The sequence below is a fragment of the Anastrepha ludens genome, chromosome 6 (assembly GCF_028408465.1).
Source record: "Anastrepha ludens isolate Willacy chromosome 6, idAnaLude1.1, whole genome shotgun sequence".
NCBI lineage: Eukaryota > Metazoa > Arthropoda > Insecta > Diptera > Tephritidae > Anastrepha > Anastrepha ludens.
The window spans coordinates 125108643-125119914 of NC_071502.1; the positions used below are offsets into that span (position 1 = coordinate 125108643).

General features: G+C 36.0%; 1 protein-coding gene across 10 annotated transcripts; it reads right to left on the reverse strand.

The window, feature by feature from the left end:
- Nucleotides 1-165: 165 nt before the first annotated feature.
- Nucleotides 166-10371, reverse strand: LOC128868706 (heat shock factor protein). 10 transcript variants are annotated; one of them, XM_054111118.1, is made up of 13 exons: nt 10171-10371; nt 9628-9728; nt 8889-9116; nt 5053-5161; nt 4639-4970; nt 4375-4577; nt 3481-4312; nt 3064-3413; nt 2867-2972; nt 1512-1589; nt 1192-1264; nt 1023-1100; nt 166-965 (listed from the first exon to the last, which is right to left on the reverse strand). In XM_054111118.1, exons 2-13 carry the CDS (start codon nt 9700-9702, stop codon nt 781-783), a joined length of 2649 nt encoding a protein of 882 aa, XP_053967093.1. In that variant the 5' UTR covers nt 9703-9728; nt 10171-10371; the 3' UTR covers nt 166-780. The 10 variants fall into 10 exon arrangements, with proteins under 10 accessions (XP_053967093.1, XP_053967095.1, XP_053967094.1 ...); XM_054111120.1 differs by having other exon boundaries at nt 10261-10370; XM_054111119.1 differs by having other exon boundaries at nt 9628-9942; nt 10261-10370.
- Between the last annotated feature and the right edge of the window lie 901 nt (nt 10372-11272).

Sequence of the window (11272 nt, forward strand, 5' to 3'; positions counted from 1 at the left end):
TTTTAAAAAGCTTTGAAGCTAACCAATATTAATATATGTTAATCTAAGAACTGCATTTCACCATTTACCGTATCCCTTTAACATCAAATTACTAAGTCATACGTACGAAAGAACAGAGAAATAAAATAAAAAGTTGTTGTAAAAAATACCTCGAACCAAATCCAATATTTTAAATAAAATGAAAGGTGTGCTCCGCATCTTTAAATCAGCGAAGCAGTACACCACACATTTATTCAACATAGCTCCACTAGTAATATCGTTACATAGCGAGGCTCTGGTATCTTTAAGTTTACAAACAAGCGCTGGTGCATCCATAAATAAATCTTGCACAAAAGTTTTTAATTGAAATTAAATTTTTAAGAATAAAAAAGTCAACAAACTTACTACACTACTGCAAGTTTAAATCAATACAAGTGTATAACAGTAATACTAGAGCACAAAGTTAATATAATATATGTATGCAAATGTCCAAAGAACAGCCAAGTTTGCACACACATAATTTTAGCAGTAATTAATAACACATTCAATAACTCTGCAAAGTTAGAAGCTGGTGAATATTCCATTCAATGTTAGGATGTAAAAAATATTTAGGATTTTTCCTAATAGTAGCGAAATTAAAAGGATGTATTTGAGTGATGAAATATATGAAAATTAAAAATCAATATAATTGCCAATGGACTAGTCAACGATGCTGTTTTATACCATCGCGATAAGTAATTGCAACACAATTCAGATTTTCATTTCATTCACAGATTCATCGACGCTTTGAGGACTGTCTAATTAAGGTTTTGTTGTAATGTTGCCAATAGCCGCTGGTTCACTTTTTTTCGGGGTACTTGAAGGCTCAAGTGCATTGGCAAAATAATCATTGTATGGTGTATTGAGACCGCTGAGAGGTTCCCTTTGCTGCTGCTGTAGCTGTTGCAATTGACGTGAGCTGCTAGGCCTACTCGATTGGTCAACAGCTAAAAAGAAAGTGTTTTATTTAAAACTGTTTTACGAATAAATGAAAGTTAAAATACCTTCTAGCTCGTTTTTATCATTAATATCTATGATATCTGATAGATCGTACATCGGTTGGTAAGACATAAGCTCGGAACCTGGTAAAGAAGGAAATTCAAGAAAAGTTAAAAATAAAATCGCCACGGAACACAATTACGAATGAACATACAATAAAGCTTTTTCACACACCTTTTTTATCAGTGTTGACTTCATTTATCAAACTCAAACCAAAGGGTCCTAAAATGTCGGAATCATTGAATAGCTGTAAATAAAAAAAAACATTGAGTAAAATATTTCATATTACGCAAATTCTCCAAAAGGTGAGGTGCGTTTTTAATCGAGTTATCGCAAAAGTAAACATTTAGCGGAAAAATTAAAATAACTCTTATGTTACTCTTTTAATTTTTTGTCTCGATTTTAAACATTTTCGCCATTACAAATTTTTGCAGCCATAGCCATAGCTCAGACTCGGAAGAAAAATAATATGAAAACGTCAATAATTGGCTGACCTTGGTAAGAAACTCCCCATCCAGTTGTGATGAGAAGGAAATTCGGTTATTTGGGCTCGTATTTGTGGCATCTCCGTTCTAGATTTGGAAGCGTTTGTAGAGTTGCATCCAAAAAATCGTTTAAAAAGTGCCATGTATTTAATTTTTGAAGGCATTAGGTATTTTCAATCATAATGGTTTTGTTACGTTATTTAAGTATATTCATAGTAAAAAGAGAGAGAAATAATTAAAGCAAGTAGTAAAATATCAAATATAATTCATCAATATTGCGCAAAGTGGAATTTTGCAGTATGTGGAAGAAGATATAATAATTACCATGTTTACAGACAACAAATAACTGCACAAAAATATGTATAAAGAAAGACTACTTTTAACAGAGTTTATCAGCGATTACTATAACGACCTAGATTAATAGCCGGCAAAGGTATTTTCCGGTTTTAAATTTTTATAGTAGGTTTTATAAAATTAGCTTACTTGATATATGCCGCTATATTGCTTATTACTCGTTAATGATGCAATTAAGACCCTAGTAAGACCACTGTCTGATAACTCAGGCTTGAAATCCAACGTCTAATCTCTCTTGCCAACAAGTGCTACTTTAGACTAAGTAGGCAAAGTGAATCGTCTCTCGACGAAAAAAACCAACACTTTATAAGGCTCTGATCACGCCCATGCTATCGTATGGCGTATGTCAACATCCGATGAGGATTCCCTTGGAGTGTTTGAGAGAAAGATTCTGGGGAAGATTTGTGATCGTTGCACGTAGGCGTCGGCCAGTATCGCAGGCGACTAAACAATGAACTTTACGATGACAGAGACATGGTACAGCGAATAAAGATCCACCGGCTCCGAAGGCTTGCATGTCGTCCGAAGAGATACAAAGGCTCTGGCTCTGAAAGGATTCGTTGCGGTAGCAGAGGAAGAGGAAGGCCTCCTCTGCGTTGAAAAGATCAGGTGGAGAAGGACTTGACTTCAGTTGGTGTGTCCAACTGGCGCCGGTTAGCACGAAAATGCAAAGACTGGCGCGCTTTGTTAAACTCGGCCGAATTGCTTAAGCGATTATCGCGAATTATTATCGAATTGTAATTGCCCCTATCAAAGTTCCTCAAGTGACGATTCGAAATCAACACCATAACAGTGGTTGAATCAATGACAATAATATTTGTTTAGTAATCATTTTAAACTAGGACATGAAATATACCGCTTGAGACCTTAGAATTACTTAAAGCATTCAGTGTTTGATCGCTCTTTGCTTTAAATAAAAAACACCAAATACTACTATTACAAAAATTTAGTTGCTTCGGTAAAACTTCTTTTCGAATTGTAATTTTAATCTACATATTATGCATACTTACACTCAAAAGAGTGTTGGCATCTAATGAATAACCATCACTACGTAGCAAATCCTTAAGCGATTCCAGTTCATCCTGAACATTATCCAAGTGGTTATTCACATCATCCCTGAGAAACGCAAAAAGATAAAACAAATTAGTTTTTTTGAATTCTATGTTTGTAACTAAGATAACTCTCAGTTATTAACGCTGTACTCAACCGCATGTCTTCACTGCCAGGACCATTTTTGTATTTCGCTAGTAGCAAATTGCTTCCATTATTATTAACATTCTTTCCCTGCTGTGAGGAAACTAGTGCGTTGCAGTTGTTACTCTGTTTGTCACTGTTGTAAAATTGATTGGAAGCAGCGGCAGCGGCTGCGGCAGATGTCGAAGCTCCATTAGGTGACCCAGCGGCGACGTTACCATTGTTATTATTACGCGTTACAAACGAAGAGAACTTGCCACTATTGGCCATTGTACGGCCAAATTGCTGTTGCCGTGGTTCTTTTTGTTGTTGCTGCTGCTGCTGATTATAGCTGTTGGGTTCAGCTGATATTAATGGCGATTCCTTAGATTCATGAATATTTATTATTAACAACTTTGTATGACCTTTTGCTTGTGTAATGCGAACTTACCTCAAATATATCAGCAGGCATCTCGGGAGTAATAAATTCACTTGGATTGTAAAAGTTTGCTGCCTGTGATCCACCACCAAGTAATGTAACATCGTTAGCAGCACCCACTGTAGACACCGCAGCAATAGCTGTATTACCAGCACGCGGTAAACCAGAATTACTGCCATTCGATGGATGTGAATCCTCTTTAGGAATTGGTGAATTTTTTTGAGTGTCGGGTTGCATAAGCTGATCCTCTGTGAATACATTCAAAAATGACATTGGATCGATAGTTGTATTTTCAGACTTAATCAATTTTGGTGATGGACACTTCGAGCTGACGTTTGCTGTGGCTGATTTTGAAGCGATGTCGGGTGATGGTTCCTCAATACCAGCCTGCTTGCGGCGTCGCTTGTTTCTCTCTTTCAACTGCTGTGAGCGCGCCATTTGTTCACGCACCATAGGCGTGGTAAGGACATTTTCTTCACTATAATTTGGAGATGCTGACGGCATGACATCGTTATGATGCGAATCTATTGCATCGGGAACTTCAGTGACGTGATAAAAAATATGTGATCCATCTGGATTTACAGACTGAATAATTGACGAATTCGTGCCTGTACCCAATTTTTGAGAATTTTTGCTAGCAGCGTCACTTCCACCCAAATTTAGGCCCTCATTGATGTCGGACCCCAATGCTGCATTAACAGCATCTTCCGCACTCTGATTTGAGTAGTCGAATTGTTGTGACATTTGACTAATGCTTGAATGAGGACGCTCAATATTTAGAGGGGACCCACAGCTTTCGGCATCATTGCGTGGAGTCATCTTGCCATATGGACTTGCTGCTTCCCTGCGTTGGATAACACAAAATATACACATTTGTGAACTAGTTTTATAGCAGAATTAACTCACATTAAATCAACCTCGGCATCGGTGACCTCGTCAAGCAACTCTTCTCCAAGTTCATGAATAACTGGGCCACACTCAGATTCGGACTCACTCTTTTTGCGAAGCTTTGCATTCTCTGGTGTGTCATGAATCATTAGCTGCATATGTCGCTTCACACTAGTCATGTTACGTGAAGGTTGTACAATTGTGATTAAAAATTGTATTAGCTGAAGGGAAGAAGAAAAGAAACTAAAGCTCAAGTCAGTCGAAATTAAAAAAAAAACTTACTTTATTAACTATTTGCTGTTGCTTAGCATGTTTTTGACGCAGCGACGCTATTTCTCGCCATAATGCCTCATTTTCCTGTTTCATAACTGAAAACCGCGAGTCAAGCGAATCCTGCCGACCGCGCATTGCCTTAACATCTTGTAGCACCTTCGTAACGGCCTCGGGTTTCAAACCAGATTTATCATCAATACTTTTTGTGTTGGCAATTTTACGTTTAATATGCTCAAGCAAGAAAGGACAGTTGCGTTTGAAACAAGGATGGGAAAATTCCATTTCATCGCGATCGAATTTCAAACCGCCATTGTCTATTGAAGTTATTTTATGAAAACCGTCTAAAAATTAAGAGATAAAAACAGAGTGTTGAAATTGACTGCGAATTTACCATTGCTAATTTATTTAGCAAATCATACTTACACATATTTAGCTGTCTTATAAAACTAGCCATATTGTTATGTTTATAATTCAAAGGCAACAATTCGCGTGCAAATTGTGCCTGGTTTTGTATTATGAAACTGCGACCATCCTAAAAACAAAGAACACATTGAATTTATGGGATCATCTTGGAAACATTGAAATTCATCATAAAATCATTTTTAAAAGTTCATACAACTTTACACTTCTTCAGATCGTTATAACGTGTTACTATATTATACATACATTTTTTTCTTCTTTTTCTAATAGCAAATACTAATTTATTCTACTTTATTATTATCTCTAAACCACAAATATGAGCAGCAACCGCAATTTAAAAGTAGTATTTTAATAGTATACGCGGATGGTGCATACTTCACCTTAAAAAAATCCTTCTCATGTATAGTATGTATGCGTTTCTAAGTACATTTTATATGTTTTGTAAGAATGTAGGACTTAACATATGCAACTATGAACTCAAAAATAAATTCCTTATCACTTTGGACAGGAAGGAGTATTCAAACGATTACGATATTAGTAAAAAAAGTAATTTAAACTAGGCCAGTTTTTTCAAGTTTTTTTTTAACAAATTCTAATAATATAGGTACCTATAGTAGTCTAATTATGTAATTTATAAACTAGCTTTGACGATGATCTTACAACTTACAACCATACAATTAAATCGTAAAAAGAAGATTAGTACCAGTCATCTCATATATTCGTTAAATAGGTGTCGAGGAAATCAATATGCCGCCTTGGTAATTTTGATTTTGAGAGGTGCCGTTGAGAAGTATAAATTAGCAATGATTTCCTCACATTTTACAAAATTATTTTGTATTTTTATCCGGCTCACCTTTCTCGGTATTTCATTTTGATTTACTCTCAACAGTTTATGTTGTTATTGAAGCTTTCTTTTTATCATTTAATTTGGTGTCTACCTGTTCGTTTCTCTGTACTTTTCTCATGTGCCTTTGGTATATATATTTTTAATTTTTCTTTTAATTATATGTAAATAAGCTGCCAGCAGACATGTATGAACAAGGCCAGCCGATGCTTTTTACCAAATAATTTAAGTTGCGTGTAAATATATGCACATTCATGGATATACACATATGTATTTATGAAAGTTGTATTATGCATAAATACAACTTAATTACTGCCGTAGCCTTAGTTTTTAGGTGGGAAAAACTTTATTTAAATGTAAACTTTGTATTATTTAAACTGAAAAGATTACGATAATACTATTGTACTTATATACATACTAAAGGGTTTTCCAATAAGAGGTGTTTTTCAATGTTAAGATCATTGGGTTTGTTGCTTGTGTGGCACGTAGCGCCGATGATCAATACCATCAAATTACGGCCGTAAAAAATTGTTAATCATCTCTCGATAGCGCAATCTATCGCCGTAACTGTTGCTCCAGCTTCATTTTCGAAAAAGTAAGCTCCAATGACTCCGCCGGACCATAAAGCGCACCAAACAATCACACGTTGGGGATAGAGGTTTTTCAGCAATAACTCTTGGATTTTCTGAGCCCCAGATCCGACAATTTTGCTTGTTGTCGAACCCACCGAGGTGTACATGATTTTTCGATGGAATTCCGGATCATTTTCATGCATTTCAACGACCCAATCGGCAAAGACACGACGTTGTTTGAGTCCGGCTTGAGTTCTTGTGTTAACTGGGCTTTATAAGCCTTAAGACCCAAATCTTTAGGCAAAATACGGTGTTATGACGTTTGTGGAATGCCTAATTCCAAAGAACGACGAGGAATGGACAAACCTGGGTTTTCTTCAACACTTTCGGCAACAACATCAATATTTTCGGCTGTTCTTGACCGACGTGCACGGGTTTTATTCTTCACATCATCAACTTGTCCCAACAGCTCGAATTTTTTCACCCTTTTCTGTATTGCGGTCCGACAAGGCGCTTCACCCAATGACCCAAAAATGTTCGAGTTTTACGAACCGTCTCTGCCAAATTTTCACCATTTTTAAGTTGAATTTGAATAATTTCAGGGCTTTGTTTAAGCGTGTATCGTTCCATTTTTATTAATGGCGTAGTTTCTACTTGTCAAATATCAAAAAATGACAGCTTCAAAAGTGACATCTACCGAAATAGCCGGCTATTCAAAATAACACCTGTTATTGGAAAACCCTTTATAAGCTGGTAAGTTCATTAATTGAGGCACAGGAATTCATAACGCACAACTTGGAAAGAGGTCAAAATTAAAGAAATGTTCAATGGTCAATATTTCGAAAATGAAAGCCTAGTAACTAAAGCTAGTGAAAATTTTGTCTACTAAGCAATGATTCCGAAATCTTTAGGTTATCAGTTAGGCTACGGCGACACGCTCATGCGTTTGCTGCCCAGCAGCTTATATGTGTGCGTGTCGGGTGCATGACCGCATGGCCTGCGAAAAATCTAAATTTTTTTTATTTTCATCATGCAAACATGTATGTGTGACACGAAACAAGTACGTGTGCCACCCGACACGCACATATACGAGGGGTGCCTTTTATATGTCGGGATTAGAGAACAAAAACAAATTTTAATCATCGAAAATCACTTTATTGTTTTTCAAAATATTCTCCATGAAGATCTATACACTTTTGCATGCGTTTGAACCAATTGTCGAAGCACTTTTGCCACTCTGAATGAGGTACCTCCAAAACATGCATTCTGAATGCCGCAACCGCTTCTGCAGGTGTCGAAAAACGTTGACCTCTCAGTTTGTTTTTTACGTACGGGAATAAAAAGAAGTCCTTCGGTGCCAAGTCACGACTATACGGCGGATGACCCATTAATTCGATGTTTTGGGTGCTCAAAAATGCAGTTGTTTGAACCGATGTGTGAGAGCTCGCATTGTCCTGGTGAAGAGTGATCCGTCTTTGGCGATTGGTTTTCCTAATTTCTTGGAAGACAACTGGCAAACAAATGGTTGTGTGCCACTCAGAATTTACTGTTCTGCGTTGTTCTAGTGGTACGATTGCGACATGTCCAGTTTTTCCGAAAAAACAGGCGACCATTTGCTTGGAAGTGTTTCGTGCGCGAACAACTTTTGTTGGATTTGGCTCATCTTGAAACACCCATACAGTCGACTGCTGTTTACTTTCGGGCTCATACGCGTAAATCCATGATTCATCACCAGTCACGATGTCATAGACGTGTTTCGAGGCCCCGCGATCGTATTTTTGGAGCATTTCCTTCGACCAATCGACAAGAGCCTTTTTTTGAGCGATTGACAAATTGTGTGGGATCCAACGCGAACAAATTTTTTTGACAGTCAAATGTTTATGCAATATTGAATGTATGCTGGTCCTTAATGGAGCTTCGTCGCCAAAAAATTAATTAAGTTCATCCGTGCAATGTTGCTGAGTTAATCCACGTCGAAAGTTGTAAAAAATAATCGCACGAAAATGTTCACGATTTAATTCCATTTTTGGACCGAGATGAATCTTTTAAGTTACTGTAAACAACACAAATAGTGCTGGTATTTCAAAACGTTCTGAGCACGTAAAAGCCAAAAAGTGTCAAACTTTGTGATACAGCTGTCAGTTGCCAGATTGCAACACCAGGGTTGCCAAATCCCGACATATAAAAGGCACCCCTCGTATAAGTTGCTGGACAGCAAATGCATGAGCGTGTGGCCGTAGCTTTAGAAAGACATGGATTTCAGTTTAGGGCACGTTCATATACCTATTTTATGTTCATACCTATCAATGATTGCTGAAACTATTTTTTATCATTATCCGAATACACATATTTTAGCTTCCCATTATACGTTTATGCCTAGAGAAAGCACCTAAGGGAATACATATACTTTTTATTAGGCATACCTTATTCCAGCAAATCAAATGATTGGTATCTGGATCATCTACTAGACGCCACAGCTTGGCTAAAAAGGCCGGCACACCAGCTCCGGTTTCACTGAAGGTATGCATTTGTTCTTTTGTCGTTGTTTCTTGTTTCAGATGAACGATTTCTGGCTGCTGGGTGCTTGCTGTTTTTTTTGTACCGCCTAATCTGTTTTTAGATGATGCCGTTGTCGCGGAAGTCCTCTCTTCCTATAGATGTTGATTATTCAGTATTCTTTAATATTTATTGTACACTTCAAATCGATGAAAACAAATTATAGTTGTTGCTACTATGGTACATCGAAAATAATATTATATAAAAACAGACATACATATATATGTACTCTTATATAGGAATAATGTATTCTCTACATCGTTATACATATGTACATGGCTACATATATAAAATATTGGAGATTTATATCGATGGTTTTCGAGAAAAGCGACACAACTCAAAATTAACTCAAATTCGGAGTTTTGCCGTTAAAAGCAAAAATCAACTACAGAGTTTATATATTTTTATCTGGAAAAACGTCATAAGCGAATCTTGAAGCAATTAGTGTCGTTTTATCAGGTGATCGAATTGGCGCGTCAATTATCTAGAAAACTGACCCACCTCAGTACCTTGTATTTTTGAATTGTGTCACTTTTCTCGAAAACCATCATATGTATATGGATAATAAATCTAAGAAATTTAGTTGCAATGTGAATTTCACCACACCTGTGTGTCGTCATAAAATATTTTTTCAAATTCCCGTTGTTTCGTGTTGCCTTTTTTACTACGCGTGTTTGCCATATAGAATATTTTTCACGTTTCTTTTGCTAATCAATTAAAAAAAATTATCAACTTTTGTTACACTACTCTCAAATGTTCGTAATATTTTTTATGTATTTTTTAATAACTACTCCACTTTCTCTTATCTTTCTTTTTCACTGTTATTCTCTCTATTCACTTTTAATTTTATCACTTTAGAATTATTTTACTGCTTATTCACAAAAAAGGCAAAAAACAAAAAAACTAAAACAAGAAATAAACCTAATCGTAGTAGAAACAAAATCGAGACGAAATGAATTAGTGCATGGAAAGAAAAACAAATTGGAAGTCAAAACGTAAACGCAGAGAACGTTAATGAATATTTAACGTTCTCTGGTAAACGGCAGCGAAAATAAAGAAGTAGCACAGCACTCGAAACGTAGAGCGACCATCACGAATATTATACACGAAGCAAAATAGGCAAGGGAAATTTTCCAAGATTTTACTAACGCTTTAATAGCAAGTCCGATAGTTTTATGGTTGAATAATAAGCTACACATGCATAGTTGAAATCACACAACGACTTTTTGGTTTTCTCACAATTATCAAAGGATATTTTCACTTTTTTCAGCAAAAATTTAACAGCGTATTGAAAAATATCTTCCTTTATTGCGCACACTTTTCTATTTGACGATAATTCACAGCAACAATCAATGTAAATGAGTGGGATAGAAAAGGTACACGTTGACCATTCGCTCCACATCGTGGTACTGTTCTATATTGGCGTTGCCGTTGAAAACTTTTTCAAATATCTAACTCTCTAAGGGACTCGCGAATTACCTTGCTTTTATGTCGCAGTCGTTATTCACTTTGGCAGCTCTTTACCTTTTATTATTATTATTTACTATGAATATCGGTAATAGAACAATATAAAAATAATAGCTATACAAAATATATAAGTTAACACTAAGATTTTACTGTTCATAACGAAGAATGTATTAATTTTTTTTCATCCATTTTTCAACAATAAGAAAAATACCTACAAATGGCAGTATGCCGGTGAAAGGGCCTTAATAGAAATATGGTTCGAAAAAATAAATAAGTTATGTGGAAAAATCACAACATACCATAACAAATAGAGGAGGAGTTGAAGAAACTATGATTTGCTTACTCGGTTGTAGAAGTTAAAACGAAAATGAACGATTTGGGTGCGCGCTGCAATAGATGCAACTCCTCCTCATTGAGGTGGAACAGTTCCTCAGAAGACAATTTGGTCTCTTCTACAATTCTTGAGGTGTCAGCAATTTCCTTGACGTACATAGTTTTTTCACAAAAACTTCTTTTGCTTCCATTATTCAAATCTAACTTTTTTTAATAATTGAACTTTTATTAATTTCCGGTTTGATTTGACAGTTTATTTTGGTAAATTTCCGATCAGAATTACAGAACACAACGACTCGATCGCAACTCGCATGGATTGAGACTGAATTACTTACAAATGATGTAATTTCCTTTCAAAATTGTGTATGGCAAATTGCGTTATTCGAAGCTTATAAGTGGATTAGAGCTGTGCTAGCTAAGACTTAAATTTAACTTAGTTTTCGTAAAAACT

Excerpts from the sequence above, each read along its gene's own strand:
- LOC128868706 (XM_054111118.1), bottom strand. The coding sequence starts at position 9,702 with ATGGCAAACACGCGTAGTAAAAAAGGCAACACGAAACAACGGGAATTT. Across the intron at positions 4,313-4,374 it reads GATGCCGAGGTTGATTTAAT|GGAAGCAGCAAGTCCATATG; the intron begins GTGAGTTAATTC and ends TATCCAACGCAG. Across the intron at positions 1,101-1,191 it reads AGTCAACACTGATAAAAAAG|GTTCCGAGCTTATGTCTTAC; the intron begins GTGTGTGAAAAA and ends CTTCTTTACCAG.